The sequence below is a fragment of the Halichoerus grypus genome, chromosome 5 (assembly GCF_964656455.1).
Source record: "Halichoerus grypus chromosome 5, mHalGry1.hap1.1, whole genome shotgun sequence".
NCBI classification, from domain to species: domain Eukaryota; kingdom Metazoa; phylum Chordata; class Mammalia; order Carnivora; family Phocidae; genus Halichoerus; species Halichoerus grypus.
Window position 1 is genome coordinate 160,630,978 of NC_135716.1, and position 19,890 is coordinate 160,650,867.

Genomic DNA, 19,890 nt, shown 5'->3' on the forward strand with positions numbered 1-19,890 from the left:
AAAATTTATACAATGTAGGGAAGTTGTATAAGAGAGATGAAACAGATGAAAATCATTTTTTCTCTGGAAGGGACCTAAATTATCCAGCTCTTAGATTCCGGAGTAGCCAGCATAATGTCTAGCACATAATAAGGGCTGTGCAAATATTTGTTGAGTGTATCTATGAATTCAAGTCAGGGATTGCAAATGATTCTAGGGATCAGGGAGGTGACATCAAAATGTACCTTGGATAGATTTTTAAGATCATAGTGGTGGGGCAGTAGTAAACTGGAGAGTGCATGTGTTTCCTAAAGACAGTCACATGAAAATTTTTTTTAAAGCACAGCTAGACAAAACTCTCAGGTGCGCACCTCTGTAGTCCAAACTCTTCATAGATAAGAAAGTGTGTTTGGTCAAAGTCAGAAAGCTCTTAGTAGCAGAACTGGAACTGAAACTCAGATCTTCTTTTCTTTAGGCTGGTGCTTTTTCCATTCTTCCACACAGGTGATTTACTGTTAGCTTAGAAAATAATAGAATGTAAAATGTTTCAGTTTTACAGTGGATTCATTTCATATCCCTTGCTGTGTTTTTATCCTGATAATTACAGGCTTTGTCAAGGCTCAGGTTTAAAATTTACGGGCAGGTATGAGCAGTGAAAGACAAACTTGAAATTTCTCTTCCCTCTTATCTGTCACATTCTCTAGCACTCTACATTTCCAGGAATCAATTATTAATTACTTGGCATATAATTTCTTCCCTTTCTGTCTTTGTAGTGAACTGGTTCCGCCTGTCTGGAAGGCCATGGAGAAGAGGCTGGGAGTCAAGCCAAGCCCTGTTTCCTGGATTTTATTGGGATTTTGTTGGCGGATATCCGTGAAATGGTTGAGAAGCCTGTACCTGTTTTATACTTGCTTCTGCTTCAGTGCTCTGTGGTTGTCAACAGGTACCATTTTCTTTATAGATTTAAGATTAAAAGGGCACTCTTTGTGAGTCTTTCAGTTCATATTAAAGACTAGTAGGAGGCAGAAAACTAATCTGCTAATTGACAGAAATGGTCATCCTTTTGTGTTTTGTTTTGTTTTAAGATTTTATTTATTTATTTGTCCGAGAGAGAGAGAGAGAGAGAGAGAATGAGAGCGCACAAGCAGGGGGAGCGGAAGGCAGAGGGAGAAGCAGGCTCCCTGCTGAACAAGGAGCCCGATGTGGGGCTCAATCCCAGGACCCTGAGATCATGACCTGAGCCAAAGGCAAATGCTTAACCAACTGAGCCACCCAGGCGTCCCAATGGTTATCCTTTTGGTGGACATTTAGTTTGTTGGGTTTATTTGTTTTGGAAACACAAAATTGGGTTCTTTTTTGTAAAGGGGAATTGGCACGATCATTTTAAGATTTGGTGAAGATGTAATGAAAAGAAAAACATTTGAAAGTTGGAAAGACCTGGGTCCTGGAGCTGGATGTTTCTACTTAATAACTATGAAACCTTGAGCAATTTACCTATCGTCTGTAAAGAAGGATAAGATTTACCTTATAGCTTGATATGAGAGACACTGTAGTTAAAGTCTGTTGTACAGCCCTGTGAACATAGGTGCTCAGTAAGTGATACTTTGCTTCCTTTCCTAAAGGACTCTTCACTTGTAGGAAGTGAAGCCTAGTGAAGTGTGTTCCTTGCTTTTTCTATAGAAAGGGGTTATGCTGATAGATTTCATAAAGTATGCTTTCCTCGTAGAGATTATTTTGCCAGGCTAGAACCTCTTGCCAGGAAAGAGTGTGAAGAAGGTTAAATTTCAAAGAGTCCTCTTTCTTTCTGTCATTTTTTTCTTTCAATTCTTTTGTTGACGTTGTTCTTTTCAGAGTATGGAATGTGAGAAAACAGCAGTTTCAGAAAGACTTCTCAGTATGGTGCCATTCTTGGCGGTGACAAAAGCCTTGTGTTGTAGAGTCCACTGTCTGGGATAACTAATCAGCCTTTTGCTCCTGTAATTCCAAAGATTTCTGTTGCTTTCCTAAAGGAATTGGTGGTCATGATCTAGAGAATCAAGTAATTACTGTATTTAGCAATTTCACTAACATCAGCTTTGGGGTTTTTGTTGTCTTGCAGTGGTGGTTGATGATTGCATAATTATAGCAGTGGAAACTGCAGTTGACAGAAAGCTGACCTAAATGTTTTTTTACCCAGATGATGCTTTGCTGGGACACTAACTATTTCAGGCCAACATTTTATGTAAGATCATTTGAGTTAAGTAAGTAACTGATTTAGCACTATCAGAGTAGGAAAATCGCATTTTTTGAAGAGTACGTACCAAATGCCAGGCCCTTGGTTATAAACATTACATATCTTATCTCACTTAATCCCCATGATAATCCTAAAGCAGATAGTTTTAGTCTCATTTTATACATAAAGAAATTGAGGCCCAGAGAGGCAAAATGACTTGACCAGGATCACACAGCAAGAACACAGCAGAGCCAGGAGTCTAAATCCACGTCTGTTCACTCAATAGCCTGTGCTCTTTTTCTTCTGCTATTCTGCCTTCCAACCACAGGTAATCTTTTGGAGGACCAAAGACAGTTTTTTACGCTGAACCATGATGAGCAGCTTGTTATTTGAGGAATTCCATGTACAGGGGAGGGAGAAGCATTTCTGAGTGTTTCTGTATTTGTAGTCTAGCATTTGGTTAAACAGAGTACTGTGGGCTTACTGGGCTAGGCTTTAATATCCCCTCAGCTGTGTGCTTAAAAACAACAGTGAGCAGATTGAGTATAGAGGTGCAAACGTGGTATAGGAGTGGTTCTGATGGGGATTAGATTGTACCAGTTTCATTTTAGAGAAGTTTGGAGCTTCTACCATGGAAGAACCAAAAACCATGTGTGTTCAAACTGAGGGAACATGCAGGTAACATAGGACAGGCAGAATTGTTATGTATTTTAATTTATCAGAACTTTTTCACATCAGTTTTTTAACAAACATAATATCTTAATAGAAAAAAATGAATAAATGACAAAGAGAGAAAAAAAGGTATGTACAGGGAGTACCATAAATAAGAAATTAAAATGATTTATAGGGGCGCCTGGGTGGCTCAGATGGTTAGGCGTCTGCCTTCGGCTCAGGTCATGATCTCAGGGTCCTGGGATCGAGTCCCGCATCGGACTCCCTGCTCCTTGGGAGCCTGCTTCTCCCTCTGCCTCTCTCTCTCTCTGTCTCTAATGAATAAATAAATAAAATCTTTAAAAAAAAAAAAAAAATGATTTATAAGCATTCAAAAAATGTACATTCTCATTACTAACCAAAGAACTGCAGATTAAATTTTTTTCTAATTGAGTAATCTCAGTCCCAATGTGGGGGTCAAACTCACAATCCCAAGATCAAGAGTCCCATGCTCCACCGACTGAGCTGGCCAGGTGCCCCCAAAGAACCTCAGTTTAAAACGAGAGATCTTTTTTTAGCTTATCATGTTGATGAAGATCAAAGTAAATAAATTTAGTGCTGCCTAGGGGTGATGTGGTTGCCCTCATACTGTGCTGGGAAGTTTGAACAGAGAACTTTTGGCGTAAATATCGAGATCCTTAAAAAGTTAATATCTTTTGACCTGGTAATTCCCCTTTTAGGAGTTTATGCCAAGGATATATTTAGGTGGTTGTGAATGAGAACATTCATCAACACTCATTTATTCTACGTTGCAAAACATTGCCACAACCCGCCCAACAGTAGGAGTGTGGTGAGATTATGGCATGTCCACATGTGAAATGTTATCCAACTTCAAAATTCACCGTTTAGAAGAATAAGTACATGGGAAATGCTCTTAATGTTCAATGATAAAAGCAGGATATACAACTGCACATTCACGATGGTGCCCATTTTGTGAAAAGAGAAAAATACTTTTGTATAATAGAAAGTCTGAAACAAGATACACAATGAAATGTTTATATATTTTTTTGAGTAGTGGAATTATTATCTCTGTACAGTTTTTGTGTTTTCCAGATCTTTTTTCTGTGTACATGTATAACTTTTTTAATAAGGGGCGGGGGGAACCTACCTGAAACCTGAAAAAGCAACACCAGAATAATAGCAGCAAAAACCTGGCATTGGCAGCCTGAGTCGGTTTTTATCTACTTGTGAGTTTGTTCAGTTTTTAACCGAGCTCTTAAGTTTTCTCTAATAAGATACATTCTTGTTTGTTTATTGTTGTCATTTAGCTTATAGGTTATATGGATTATTCCTGAAAAACTAACCAAAATCAGGCAGCTCCCTTGTTATTCCTGTTTACTACTTGGCGGTTTACTCCATCTCTATCAGAACCCCAGGCACCCACTGACTTACATATAGTGAGCTTGTTTTTGATTTCAACTTCTGGGTTCAATGCCAAAGCCCACTGCTAGAAAGCAGTGATTACAATTTGTCTGACAAAAGATGCTCTGTGTTTTCCTTATGGACCATTGAATCACTATTTTTCTGTTTAATGTTATTGTTAAATGGCTTAAAAATAGCATTTTGGACTTGGGGATTATCAGTATCAGCAGATGAAAGTGAGGTGACACCAAGAATTTGGAAATTCCTCTAGTAGGTATCAGCTCCTTAGGGCAGAAGTTTTCCCTGTTTTACTTACACTAGGTATTCCCAGCAAGTACTGAGTGCTTGGCAGATAGTAGGTGCACCATAAAAAACATTTGTTGACTGAATAAATTAATAAATTAGAAATAAGGGAATTGTCCTTTGAGAATTAAACTTTAAAATTAACATAACCTATCATTTGAGAGTTAAAGCTTAAAATTAACACACTCAGAGCAGAGGTACATGAAGGTACCTTAAGGAGACACCTGCCTTTGAGAGAAACAAGATCTGATTCAAATATTCACAAATATGTTAACATATCTAAAGAAAGAATCCGTACATCTCAAGAGTTCTGTCTGCATGTGTGTGGGAGGTGAGAGGGCCTGAACCAGCATTGGAAAGCTAAACCATGGAGAGTCACAGAAGCTGCTGTAGGCCTAAAGCTAACAACTGGCTATGAACACTTTCACTGACATTCCCCTGCTGCTGGGAAGTAGATTACACAATCAGTTAATGAGTAAGTTCAGAACAGTATTCAATTCAGAACCAGTTTTTGAGAGCATAACTAGCAGTCTGGTCCTAGGCTAGGAATGAGGGTAATAAAGATCAGAACAACGCAGTACAACACTCCCTGCCCTGGAAGAACTCCCAGTTCCGTGAGGGCGATGGATGCTTCAGACCTGTGCTGTGGTAGGTGAAAAGGCAGAGGGATGCAGTGCTGCTCTGTTCCCCTTCCAGCCGATGCTCTGCACTTCCTAATTATTCGCCCCTCATTCCCTTGTCAGCTGGTTCCTGCAGTGTTTTGTTCTTCAGGGTTCTGTTTCTACCCTTTCTTGTCTCACTCTTGTGTGCTCCCCCTGGACAACCTCATTTTTTCCCATAACTGTGCTCTCGACTCCCAAATCTGTAGCTGTTCGTTTACTCCTTTCCAGAGCACAGAGCCACCTGTACGTCACACTTCCAACTGGATGTCTCACAGCTACCTCTCACTTAATGTATCAAGACCAAACCCGTGGTCCTTTGCCCACCTCCACTTGAAATCCCTGAGTCATTCCACGCTCCTTTCTCTCCTCCACATTCGAATCACTGTTCGTAGAATCCTGTCTCATGCTTCCATGCAGAGTGCTCTGTTCCTCGGCATATGCTATTACTGTTCTCACTGAGGGATTCTGATTCAGGTAAACATAAGCTCCTTTCTGACACGTTCCCTGAGTCCCTTGGTTTGAACTTACTTTTTAATGTTCTTGTAGAGTCTGTGCATCTTTGTATTATACCATGCTATACTGTGTGGTTTTAGGCTGTGTTGAGGAGAGCTTCAGAGGAGGTCGTGCTCTAAAGTGTGGTCCATAGTCCTAAGGGGAGGCCTTTCTGGTGTCTGCTGGGCTCGGTGTTAGTGTGATTTCTTCGCTCTGGCAGAGTCAAATTCCAAAGTGCTCTCATTCCTGCCCCCCAGCACTGCTTGACCTCTAGTGATTCTGTTTCCCTGTTAGCCCTGTATTGTCTACTATCTAATAAACCTTGGGTCTTGCCCTGTGCCTTTACATTCCAGCCCTCAGCCTGGAAGGGGACCCTCCCAAAGGACTTCTGGGGCTCCCTCTTCTCAGAGCTCCTTCCTCTGCAATGTCTCACCACTCCAGGTCTAGCCACATTCATAGTTCTTTCTTGTCTCACTTCCTGGGCTCAGTGAGACCCCTGTGTTCTCTTCGGGTTCCAGCTTTCGGTGCTGTGGTTGGGACGTTGTCTCTTAATGGAGAACTGGGCAGTTGTAGGGCTCACTTCAAGTTTCCTCTCTCTCGGGGATTGCAGCCTTGTACAGCCTGTCATCTCCTGACTACACTTGTCTTGTATATTCTGTCCAGTTTTATAGTTGTTTATGATAAGTGGTGAGTCTGGTACCAGGTATGCCAAGGAGTAACCTCTGTTCTAAGTCGGTAACTTAAGTAATCCTAGCAGACGTGGCTGGGAGTAGACGGCTACTATGATGTCTTCTTCATTAAACTGTCTTAATCATAGTTACATACCTAGCATTAAGCACATAGTAGGTGGCAATAAAGGTTTGTTGGGCTAACCTGAAGATAATGCTGGAAATAGCACCACGTTGGAATATACATGTTGAAGAGAATTGTTCTTCCCTACTACGTTTTTCAATCTTGGCTTATTAAATGGGCACTTCACTTCTGGAGGAAACAGTATTTGGAAGGTAATCTTTGCTCTTTTTTCTGCCTTTTCTCTGGCTCTCTCCCTGAATGGGAGAGTGATTTTTTTTCTGATTGGTGAGGTTGGAAAAGAATCCTGTCGTATGGAATGGCCAGTCTTCAGGATTGACATGTGTTCTCTCGCTGCCATGCTCTAACTGGTCTGCCCATGCCAGGACAGCCTACATGTGTCCGACTGGCTAAGTTTAATGAAGTATTAGAAAGCCCATTTGTGACTGTACATCTAAGCTATGTTCTCCAATCACCTTATCACTTATTATAAAGATATATATATTTTTTATCTTAGAGAGCACACATGCAAGCAAGAGTGTGGGGGGGGGCAGAGGGAGAAGAGAATCTTAAGCAGAACCTGTGCTGAGGGTGGAGCCCAACGCTGGGCTTGATCTCACAATCCTGCGATCATGACCTAAGCCGAAACAAGAGTCACATGCTTAACCGACTGTGCCACCCAGGCACCCCTATAAAGATGATGTTTTGATCTCCATTTACCTCAGCCATATTTTTTTTTATTTTTTATTTTTTAAGTAATCTCTACACCCAGCATGGGGCTTGAACTCAAAATCCCAAGATCAAGAGTCGCATGCTATACTGACTGAGGCAGCCAGGCACCCCTGCCATATTTTATTTTTTAATTAGTCCCAAACTCTGGGGGGAACCTTCAACTCCCCATAGAGACTGCAGATGGGACAAAGGCAGCTCCTGGCTTAGCAGGAAGTCTTTTACCCACTAGTTATCATTCTCTTTTTGCCCCTGGCAGACAGAAGACACCTGAACTCACTTTCCCCCTTTGCCCCTACCCTTTGGTTGTACTTTGAGGGCTATAAGTCCCAGACAGACCAAGCGGTATCTTTTTCTTTTAAGAGAGTAATATATTTTGACCATGCATTGGTCTTATCTTTAGGAGAAGAGTATTTTCAGGAGACTTTTAGGGGCATTATATCTCTGCTCTTCTTGCTGGGCACCTAATTTAAGGTGAACGACTAATGGAATATATCTCATAGTGATGAGCCTTCAGCAGGAACTTTCTTCTGCCAAACTGTCCTGTATTCTTAACTATATTGCAGTACAGGAAGGTGATAAATTATTAATCCTAAATCTGTCTCTTCAGACTGTAGGATAATGACTTGAGTACATGGCAGCTGGGGGAAGGTAGAGTTTTCTGGTTGTTAACACAAACCATGCAAGCTTTTTGATTCTAAAATTCAGCTAGCATTGAGCAAGTCTTTGGGATCTTGTTATATCACAATTTAATTGACCTAAGGCCAGTGAAAATCCTCTAAAATTAACCTCTCTCCCAATGAAATGAAGTAATTGTGTCTTGCTTAAACACTCTTCAGTAAAAGATTGTCATCTTAGGTCTTGCTCTGTATCTTGGAGTATAATTTTGGTGGGTACTTTTTGCCCTTCAGAAACATAATGCTAGCACAAATGTATTTCCTAACTTGTGTGAAGTGAAGAGGGATAAGAAAATGGCATAATTGAGCAGTAAGTCCAATGTGATTTAAAAGCTGTCTGAAATGGACTTGCCTCAGGAATTCCTCGAGTGAATAATGAAAGTGGAGGAATTTATAAAAACAAAATAACAATTGCAGGGCCAAAACAAGCCTTTTGGCTTATTTTGGAGATTCCATAAAAATCTTACTAATTGGAACAGCTTCCAATTCACGGTATTGTGTGGAATTGGTAGGAACATGATCAAGAACTGTGTGTGTGGTTAGTGTTTGGACATCTCGGATGAGTAGTATTGAAAAGTTTGGGTCAAAATGCATAGCTCTTGGTTTGAGGGGCTGCCTTTTCAACTTTCTTTCTGATCCTTCATCCAAGAGCTTTGTTAAGAAAAGTTAGCCTTTGTGGTTAAGATCCTTGAACCACTTTTGATTTCAGACAGTAATGGATAAATTTTAGAGAGAAGGTGCAAGAATGGGTCTTGACTACCTACCTATTCATCAGCTGAGTCCTGTTTCTCTTAAATACTGGGTGGTGTTACTGAAACCCACCTTTTGTCAGGTTTCTCATCTATAAAATGAGAATGACAGTACCTCTCAGAGGATTGATGTGAGGATTAAATAAAATGTTCACGCAAATACTTCACCTGCTCCCAGGTGCATAAATAACAATTCAGCAAATAGTCATTATAAAATGATAATGTAAAATCCTATTTGGTTAAACTCTTGTCTAACCCCAGGATGACTCAGTGGGCAGCAGGTTTGAGGTCTCTGCTAGCTTCTTGAATCTCCACGAAGTGGATCTCAGTTCCCACATTTTTAGAAGCAGAATGCAGGCAAGCAGCTGGCCTTTCTGCATTGTCAGGAAAAGGAAACCTCCATTCATATGGTTTTATAGGCCTGAAGTTGGTTGAAGCCATGCTGTGACAGGATGAGCTATATCGTATGTTTTCCATACTTACAACATGCCACTGAGGAGCATGACTGACTGCTTGTTTCCTCTTTTAGCCAGGGATACTTTTCCTTTGGAAGAGGACTCTGTTCTGCTGTCATGACACCACCTGGCCCTCAGCCCCGATTCACTTTCCCCCAAACTGATGATGTGCCCGTGCTCAGCAAGGCCTTATGCTAGGCCTAGTTATTGCTTTGACTGGGTCTGATTCAATAGCACTTTTGGATTTGGGTCAGAAGTAGCTTGTCAGAGTTAGTCCCTTCCTTTGAAACCCATTTATTGGGTACCTACAGTCCTAGGCATTAGAAATGCAGCGGTGAGTAAGACAGACATGGTCTCTGTGCTCCTGGAGCTTGCAGTGTGTTGATTCCTTTGCCATTCCCAGGGAACAGAAAATCTCTTTGAAAGGGATGATGTTACTGGTATCAGGTTTCCCTTGAAAGAGGCTAATGCCTCCCTAGGGTCCCAGGGTAATTCAGTGACAGTGGAGACCCAGTCTTCTTTGCAAAATCCTAGAAATGTAAGAGACTAGGCAATTTGATGTCTGGCCTCAATAGAGTAACCTTCTGCTAAGAATTGTGTAGGTGAAGCCCCTGTCTACAGTACAGTATGTTTCCAGCTTTCCTTTCAATCCAGCCTACTCTCTCCACCATTAATAACCCATGTCCCCAAATAAGCAGTGAGGGTGGTTATCTGGAGATTTGGGTAAGTGTGACAGCTGCAGCCTTTGCCCCTTGGAAGTGTTTGTCCTCTGGTGACTTCATAATAAGTATTAGATATACACAGCCAGTCAGCTCTTGAAACTCTTTTCTGCATCAGTGTGCTCCTGTCTTTTTGACATCAGGTTGGTTACTCAGGCCCTCTGGTGAACGAATGCTTAGCATCAGGCAAGCACCAAATTCTATAAATTCTGAACTTTTCTGGTTAATCACAAAAAGAAACTGTAAAATACCCTAAGATAAGCAGGAGTTAAGACTGTCCCTGGATGGTACATTAACCATCACAGACACTGCTCTAGGAGAAACAAAGCATAGAGGAATGCTGGCCAAGGCCTATCTGAAACCCCACCCACTGCAGACTGCTGCCGCGTGACTGCCCAGTGTAGCTCGCCCTGGTTCCCCTTTTCAAACCCTCCCAGTGAATGACAGGTTTTTAGGAATGCTGTCTTTCTTCCAAATGGCTTAACATTATGCTTTGATTCTAATCCAGCAGCACATTTGCGTTTGAAATAAATGTGTGCTCACCGATTCTCTCACTTTTAGGTAATACGGGGAATGACTGGTATTATCAGATCTGGGAGATGTGGAGTTTATATTGATCTGGTTTTACTTCTCTATTCTAATTTCAGATTCAGGCTTAAATTTTTGAAAGGACTGGCTTTTAAAAGAAATGGCTCCTCTGCGCGCGCACGTGCGTGTGTGTGTGCGTGCGTGTGTGTGTGCGCGTGTGCGTGTGTGTGTGTGTGTGTGTGTGTGTGTACACGTTAACAGCTCTGTGTTTATTGTCCTTAACTGGGGACAACCTGAATCAGCTGGAGGCTTACGGAAGTGGGCCAGGTAAAATGGGTGATTCTTAATCAGAATAAATTGAGAGAGAAGCTGAAGAGCCCAGTTCCATTTCAGAAAGTTGAGTACTCTGCATCCTGCTGGGTCAGTCTGTGGCTTTTAGCCCAAAGCAAAACAGCCCCAAGTGCAGAAGCAGTGCAGAGCTCTCTCTACCTGTGCTTTCCATTTCATCAGTCTCTAACTGCTTATTTTCAAAAACTGCTCTCAGCTGTGCTCTCCAGAGTATGCTTATAAGCCGCACCCTGACATTTCTCACAGTGCATTTTTCAGATAACGGGGTGAATTTTCATGTTACCTCTTCTGTGAAAGGTTAGAGGGAGGGCTTGGCCTCTAAGCTCAGGTAAGAGACCTTGAGCAGGGTTATTTGCCCACGATGGTCGAGGTAGAAGCAAAAGTGGTCTGGCCTTTCCACGGAGACTTTCACTGACAAGCATACCCTCCTTTCCTTTCCACGCTGTTTTGATGGAGCTGTTTCGCCTCCACTCTTTCATATTTCACGTGGGGGTTGCTGCCTTGGCAGCATGGCTTCCTCTGTCAGTGGGGAGGAAGAGGTAAAGAGCGAAGGCCCTTGGATGATGTGTTTTCAAGCGTTTTCCTATGTGTCTGTGGGGAGTGTATGTGTGTGTGTATGTGTGTGTGTGCGCGCGTCTGTGTGTGTGCACGCGCGCATGCGTCTCACACGCATTTGGATATCCTTATTGCCCTGCCCAGAACTTAAGAAGCAGCAGAGTAATATTGCTGTTTTACAGATGATGATAAGGAAAGGCCAGTTTCTCTGTGGCTAGAGGGAGTCCATACTGGATAATTTGGTAGTGAGAAGTGTTGACCATCTTGCCCCAATTTTTCTTTCTGTCAGTAGAATGTGTATTACAATGAATTTGAAAATGGAGGTATAAGAGAAAGATACTTGTAAGTGTCATCAAAATGAAGTCTATTAAGAGCTACATGATTACAGTAAATAAGCCAAACAATACAAATTATCTGTATGTTGGTGCTGCATCATGTTGATGACTTTAACTAGATTACACTTCCTTAATATTTGTGTTCCCTAGTTCTTTGTATGCGTTGTCTTATGTTCACTGCCTTGAAATATGCTTACTGCATTTTTAATACCTTCTCTAGATTGCTTAATTCAAATCACTTAATGATAATATCTAGGTGTTACGTACATACTGAAGATACATACAATTCAGGTCAACAGACACTGTCTCCAGCTAAATAAAACCCAGTTCCTGCCATCAGAGAGTTCACACTATGGAGGCAGAGATAGATATAGAAACATAAAGAAGCATGGTAAATTCCAAGATGTGCCATGGGAGCACAAAGAATTGGGCAGGGAAGAGCTGAACCCTGTTCTATAACAGGCTGGTGAGACAAGTGATATTCTAATCCCTTTGAACTTCCTTCTCCCAGATTCATTTGAAGTGGTTTTTAACCTGCAGAGCTCTTTTCACTTCTTTATCTCAGGGGGAGAGGTAGAGAGAGGAGTATGTACAGCTCTGTAAAGTCTAGAGAATAAGAGCCCTGAGAAAATTATTTCTGTACAGATACAGATTGGCTTGGATTTAATTTAAATAAACTGGCTCTCAAAAATTCTAAGAATACTAACTACTCACACAGTTTTGCTTTCATTTACACACAGATGAGAAAGCATCTGTAGCTCTGCATTTTATTTGCTATAAGCAAAAAGTGGTTTAAGATATTTAAGTATTCGAAGCTTGGTTGTATTGAGTCCTCACATGTCCCACTTCAGCCCACTGCAGGGTGTTTTCTTTTTTCTTTCTTTTTTTTTTTTTTTATGATACTTACATAATTCTCCAAAAAGAGGGATTTTTAATGGATAAATTGACATAAACTTTTCCTCTATTGACCATATCTGCTGAAATAGCACTTCATGGTTTGCTCTATTATTTCCTTATTTCCTCTCAAGCTTACTACTATTTTTTTTAATTTACGTATCTCTGCCACGGTCCTCTAAATGACCTTCTCTTTAGAAAACCAGATCAGCCAGCAAAAAAATTTTTAAAACCTTCCCCAAAAAAACAAAGCAGTGCTCTGATTCAAGGTTCACTGTGTGGGTTTCCAGAGAAGGTTGGTATGACTGTGATGAATGCAAATAATTTATCAGCCCTGCAATCAGAGACAGCAGTCAGCTGCAGGGCTTTGACAATAACATCTACAAGTGGTCCATATAGGGAACTGCTAGATTCATCACATCATACCTATGGGCTTTCTCTATAGAAAAACAATGTCTTTTTAGAACCACTTTTATGTATAGGCTGAAGTTGATCTGTTACATTTGATACCTGTGCTTTTTGAAGTACAAAGCCAGTGTTACTTAGAGAGGTGTGGGTTCCTTCATGCTGTGGCTTGGAGGCGTGCTCTCCTTGCTGACAGCATTCTCCAGTCTTTTAGTCATAAGGTGGTGGGAGAAAAAGTGAAGCAGGAGATTCTGAGTATATTATATGCAGCCATATAACCCCCTAGTTACGGGTTGTTGTTGTTTTTTTTAATCATTTGCCTCCAATCTGCCTTTAAATATTATAAAGTTTAATCATTTAATGGTTTAATCATTTGCCTCCAATCTGCCTTTAAATATTATAAAGCCCTTGATGACTGGATCATTTTTGGTGACTTCATGGCAGAAGAGCTATTTTCAGCTATACGGGTGTTTTGATTTATACTCTCACTTGCTGCTTGGTTGTGAAAATGGCTTTGGACTAAACCTTAACAGATAGGTCTTTGAAACTTAATAGCAGCTGTATCCAATTAATGCAAACTTTTGATTTTTTAAAAAGCATCAGGTAGAAGCTAGAGGCATTAGAATTGTGATAGACTGGTTTCCATCTTTTCCACCTAGGTGACGAAAACTTGGGAGTTTTTATCTTTTCCTTCTCATTGCTCAGAAGAAGGAAAATTGAATGGATCTAGATGTCATCCATGATGGATGGCCGTTTGTCTAGGTGAACTGGAAACCATTCTCCACTGTCACTTTGTTCAGAAAGTTCTGTGGTGAAAGCCTGTCTTCCCTTTGAGTGAAGTGGAGTGACCTGAAATAGCTCGGGGAACGGAAATTTGGTTGGTCCTTTCATGAGTAAAGATTGCTTTGTGATTTCAAAGGATTTTTCAGTTTAGGCAGGAAAGGCTCTTTTCTAGCTGGTTACATTAGATTTAACAATCTCCTCTTAATCCATTTGGCTTTTCTTTTGTTTCTCTTTTGCACATCTCATACTTCCCATTCAGTGCTCTCTTCGGTTTAATTCAGAAAGCCGTTTCTCATTTCTTAGTGAACTGGGAACTTTGCTTTTCTCTCCTGTCCTGGCCACCTTTTAGCCAAGGGAATTAATTAACATTAAGGAGCTGATTCAAATGACGACAACTCAAGTAATTCTGTAGTGGAGCTGACATCTTTTGCTAGGTTTTGTTAGTTTAAAAAATTGCATATATTTATTTAAATACTGGATAAATGTTTAAAATTAAACAATTCTTTGAATGCCTTCTATATGCCAAGCATTTTACTGGGCCTACAAATACAGAGATACAAGCTACAACCCCAGCACTTAAACAGGGCAGAGTATGTGAGGTAGACAAACAAATATGATCCAGTGAGAGAAATTCTATGATAGAGGATATGCAGAGAGGAATCTCGGGGTAAAGGTTTCCTCAAGGAAGACTTTCTGGAAGAAGTGGTGCCTGTGCTAAAATGAAGTATAATAACAACAAAAGTAATGGCAGCTAATATATACTGAGCTTTAACTACATGATAGGCATTGTGTTAAGTACTTTGCATAGCTTACCTTCTTTTATGTCTATCATAACCCTGTGAGTTTAGATACTGTTACCATCATTCCTATTTCTACTCATGAAGAAACCAAGAAAAATGACCCAAGATGACACAGCTAGTTAAGTGGCTGCATAGAGATTCAAACACAGGTGGTCTTATTTCAGGGGCCACAGCCTCAGCCTATAGGGTGGGAGACAGAAGATGGGTGAGATGGAATAAGGGTATTGATCTTGATATGGGATTTTCTTTTGGAAACAATTTTTTTTTTTTTTAACTCAGATTTCCAGAAGGTTCTGTATGATCCTCACCTTGGAAACTGGATGTATTTTTTTTCATTAAACCAAGATTAAATGGGGGTGGTTTTCATAGTTCCTTTAACCTGTAAAGTATCAGTATTCTGCCTTAGGTAGGTAGATTAAAAAAACATTTTCCTTCTCTTTTGCCTGAAAATATTGCCATCTTCTGCAGAGATTTATGGTTTTTCTCTTCAGCAATTTGCCACAATCCAGTACCTTTAAGGCTTCTTTAGTGACAGTGTTTACAGGAGGGGACTTGCTCTTCGGAGTAATTTTTTTTTTAAAGATTTTATTTATTTATTTGTCAGAGAGAGAGAGAGAGAGAGCACAAGAAGGGAGAGTGGGAGGCAGAGGGAGAAGCAGGCTCCCCACTGAGCAAGGAGCCTGATACGGGACTCGATCCCAGGACCCTGGGATCATGATCTGAGCCAAGGGCAGATGCTTAACCAACTGAGCCACCCAGGCGCCCCTCTTTGAAATACTCTTAATCAGAGAAGTGCTACAAGGCTCAGGTTTTGTGATCAAGTAGCTAGAAGCTTGTTTTCCATCTAGCAGACCATCAAGGGTTATCGTGAATAGTGGCTATGAGATATCTGTTGGGCAGCTGGTTCCATGGGGAGTTTGTCTTTGATAAGAATGGTCTTGGGGAAAAATGGAAATGTTACATACAGTCAAGGTAAGGAAGTCAGAATATGGACACAAAGCCTACTGGTTCTTATTTAGCAGTTGGTTTAGTTTCAGCAAATCACCTACACCACAACATTTAACAAACTGTGCCCTTAACAAAGCTAGGCACACAGCTAAGGCAATGAATGGCAATTACTTTCTTTTCAAAGGGCTGCTTTGTGAGGCTACTGCCACCTTTCAATCTAACCTGTGTGCTGCTGAGGAAAAAAGTGTTGGCCCTTTTGAAGAGGAGAGAGGGCACCGGTTATTACCCTGGCTTTTTCCAAACTTTATAATACCTGACTGTGCCCTTCAGAGGATTTAGTTACCTCCTCTGCTTTGCTTTCTGAATGTGCTAACCCCCGAGGGAGAGAACTGGTGTGGAGTCACTGGAACCATTTTTGTATTTGTTAGTGGGTGTGCAGGTGACAGACATGCTGACAGTCAAAAGGAAGGTGGAGGGTGCCCCCTGAGGTGGTTTGTATTTGAACAGCTCCTGTGAGTTGTTTTGGGGATTGATAATATGCCTGCTTGTCTCATTTTCATATGGCAGCCATCTTGTCCAAGACCTATTGCTTCTGAGAGAATGCATACTTTTGGTTATAGCTGCAGGAAGACAGTGTGGAGCCAGAGTTCAGTCACTGACTTCACCCAATTTAAGGCTGCTGCTTTACTGCTTGATAATAGTTCATTACAGGTATAACCATCAAAGGAAATCTTGAATGGATTCTTGACCATATTACAAAATTATGAGATTTCTAGAATAGAATTTTAGTTTCAATGAATGTTAAAAGTAAGTGCAAATTTTGCCTGTATAATGTTCTCACCAATCATTATTGTCCACAGAAACTTGGTTCCCCTTGCCCCCCAGTGGAAGACTGTACCAACTGCTTTTTTTTGGTTTTTTGTTTTTTTTGAAATAATACTGGCAGGGCATTCTCTCTACTCTCATTCCCACCATGCCAGCCCTTCCATTGGGATACAGTTTGATGAATTTGGTTCAAGTATCAATTCCCAGTGACCTTAACAGTATGGTTCCTAAGGTAGTGGGCATTCTGTCTCTGCTTCCTTCTTGGTTGCCAGCCAGAGCAGTTTCCAAATTAGCTGGAAAAGTCAGGCTTGTTACCTGAGATTTACAAATGCCAGAGGCAACAGCACTGCCTCTCAGTGTTTCTGGAGTTGTTCATGGCTTCCGAAAGTATTTGATGAATTTCCTCTGGCAATAATTTATATATTCTACAGACTTTTCCACTCTGCTACTTGGAATTATGAAACCTGGTCTAGATTTTGTGCTAGATTTATTAGAATTCTGTATTTTGAGAGGTGGTAATGATAAGTAAGCATTGCTAGCTCCAGAGCTTCCAGTTTTGGGGATCCTCCAGGTAATACATATGGGAGAGCTGTACTCTCTGCTTTGTCATGGCTTTAGAAGGAAAGGGATTGGCTCTGCCCTCCTGTACTCCACCTGGGTAAGCTTTCTACATGCTCCTACCAACAGTGAGTTCCAGACTTTCCCAAAGGTTTTTCAGTCTAAGGTTCTATGTAAGCCCTCTTTTGTAAGGATTTAATATTGCTTTTGCTTAGGCCCTGGGAGCAGAGCCAGGCTATGGTGGCGTGGGCAGGAGAGGAACTGATCTAAAATTGGAGCTTATTTTCATCTAACCTTTTATCCAAGTTACTTCTAGAATCCAATATTGACTCTACCAATGCTCCCCTGCTTCCTCCTCTGATGAACTCTTTTTCTCAAGAGTAACAACAATGAAAATTGAATCTTAGGTTAAGTTACTTTTCAAAGGTTAAATAATAGTAAATGACAGACCTAGAGCTGAATCTAGAACCCGTGTCTTTTAGCCATCTAAGAAGAAGAATTATGATCCACTGAATGGATGGGAAAGAACTGTTTTCCCCCCATATTTTTATTATTGAACACAAAATGGAGCAACATTTTTTTAAAATACAGTTAATTAAAAAAATAACTCAGTCAAAATCCCACTAGGTAAACATGTGAACTGAGAGATCACAGTACCTCCTCTCCTTATTGGGAACTATTGGGATTAATTTTCTTAGCAATGCCGTAGCCATTTGACCTGCCCCGTGCTTCACATTTCTTTTACTTCTGGTCACTGTCCAAGACATAAGTGCTTCTGACCATTTGTCCTCTCCCAGGCTCTAGTCCCTTGAGCTAAGACAAAGGATCAGATTGTCAGGTAAGAGTCACATGAATCAGAGATCTTACCCATCACTAAGCTCTAATAATAATTTTAAGAATATAGCAATCAAGAGGTCCAAGTGAAGTAGGGAGAGTCTGAAACATCCTGTGTGAATGCCCAGGTTGTTCCTTCCACCATTGAACATGCTCTCTCTTGCCCAGAGTAATAGATGAGATCTCTGACTGAGGCTTCCAGGTAACCTCACAAAGCAGGGGGTGTTTGGGTTCTAAAATGTTTCTCTTTTATACCAGCAGATAATTCTGTAGCTTATGTGACATTCTTCATGGAACCATGGAAGAAAAAGACCCTTGCAGGGCAAACCAGTCTTATAGCTAACCCCTCCTCCACCCCCACTTTTGTCTCCTCTTCTTTCAAAGATCTGGATTTGACCAGAGCTGCTAGCAACAACCAGGGAATTAGAATTTTTTTGCTCCTTTCCCTTTGACCTTGTAATTCCCATAAATTGCCTTCACCATTTCCCCTGAGTCTAAATCTGTTCTCCCAAATTCCACAGATATCCTCTGTGATTTGCCTCAAAGCTTTCACCATTTATATCAAGGATGGATAGGCAGCAACCCTGTCATCAGTTCATCATCATAATTTTCCATCCTCTCCTTTTTTCTTGCTATAGAAAGTGCCTTAACCGTTGTGATTTGCGTGTGTCTGACTTGACATTCCTGTATAACTTCGTGCTTTTCAACTCACATTTACCACCCCTCCCTTCTCAACTTTTTAACTGTGACAAGAATCCATAGAGTTATTAAACCCTCTCTAGACTCAAACTTATGAGTTAAGACATTAGATAGAATGTTCTGAGACCTGGGTTTCTCTTGGAGAAAACATGGTTTTCCCTCTAGCCTGCAGGCGATGGTTGCTCATTCTTCCATCTCGCATGTACTTCTGAGTTTGGAGGTGGAACTGATATCGTCATCACTCCTCACTGTCACTTCTGGAACAGTACTCCTCCAGTGTCATGGAAAAAGTTCTGCTCATTGAGGTTTATGCCACTTCCTATCCCTAGTCATTACTCATCTACCAACCATTATTCACCCCCCTCATTTATTATAGCATATGGGCCTCGTCTCTTTTTGAAGTCTTGTCAACGGCCTGGATGTCTTCAGTATGACCCACCTGATACCAGGCCACCTGGTTTCCTCCATATGCATACATGCCTTTGTGCATTCATTCAGAAAGATATTTTGGGGCACCTGCAGTGTAATGTGCCAAGTGCCATGTCAGAATTGGGGGTACAGTAGTGAGAGAGAAAAAAAACAAAACAGACATGGACCTGTCATCCTCGAGCTTACAGTGTGGTTGTGGGGAAAACATTGAGCAGAAGATCACACAAAGAAATGTAATTTTGTAAGTGTTGTTGTTGTAATTGCTTTAAAGGAAAGGGGTAACAGGCCCAAAGAGTGTATAAATGGAGAGACCTGACTTGGCATGGAGGCTTCTCTAAGGAAATGATGGTTGAACTGAGATCTCATGAGTGGAGCTAACTGGGTAAAGAAGGGAGACAAGAGAGTTCCCAATAGAGGGGGCAGCATGTGCAGAGCCCAGTTAGGAGAGGGAGCATAGTCCATTTGGGGAATGAAAGAAGGCTGGTGGGTTGGAACATAATGGCGGAGGGAGAGCCTGTTACATGGTGGGGCCAGGAAGGTAGACATGGTCTAGATCATACAGGATCTTCTTAGGTTATGTTAAGGATTTTGATTATCATTCTAAGAGCCCTGGGAAGCCATTGACATTTCTGTTTATTTAAATTTTTAAAATTTATCTTTCAAAAGATAATACATGTACATTGTACAAATTCAAAAGGTATAAAAGTATATTTAGTGAACAAACAAGTCTCTCACTTCAGTCTCTCGAGCTACCTCCTTTCCCCTACTAAAGGCAACCATGCCAACTTCTTGAATATTCTTCCAAAAATAGTCTATGCATATATATGCATAAACATTATATTCTTTCCCCCCCACACACAAATTGTAGCATACTAGACACACTGCTCTGAACTTTTCTTTTTCTACATAGTGTATCCTGGATATCACTGCATGCTAGTACTATATAGAGTAGCCTTATTCATCCCCATAACTGCATGGATCTTCTTTAATTTATTTAATCGGTTCTCTATTGAGAAGTTTAAAAGTTAGTACCAATATTTTTTTCATTTCAAACAACATATAGTGAATATCTTTTTTTTTAAAGATTTTATTTATTTACTATTTGAGAAA

The 19,890-nt window shown here is 40.8% G+C and overlaps 1 protein-coding gene across 1 annotated transcript in view; it reads left to right on the plus strand.

Moving 5' to 3' along the window:
• Positions 1-752: 752 nt before the first annotated feature.
• KIAA0319L (KIAA0319 like) overlaps positions 753-19,890 on the plus strand; it is a 93,662-nt gene continuing 74,524 nt past the window's right edge. Inside the window, exon 1 of the mRNA XM_078073430.1 lies at positions 753-922. Within this exon, the coding sequence (XP_077929556.1) occupies positions 781-922 (142 nt within the window). The 5' untranslated portion in view covers positions 753-780. The remainder of the gene's footprint in view (positions 923-19,890) is intronic.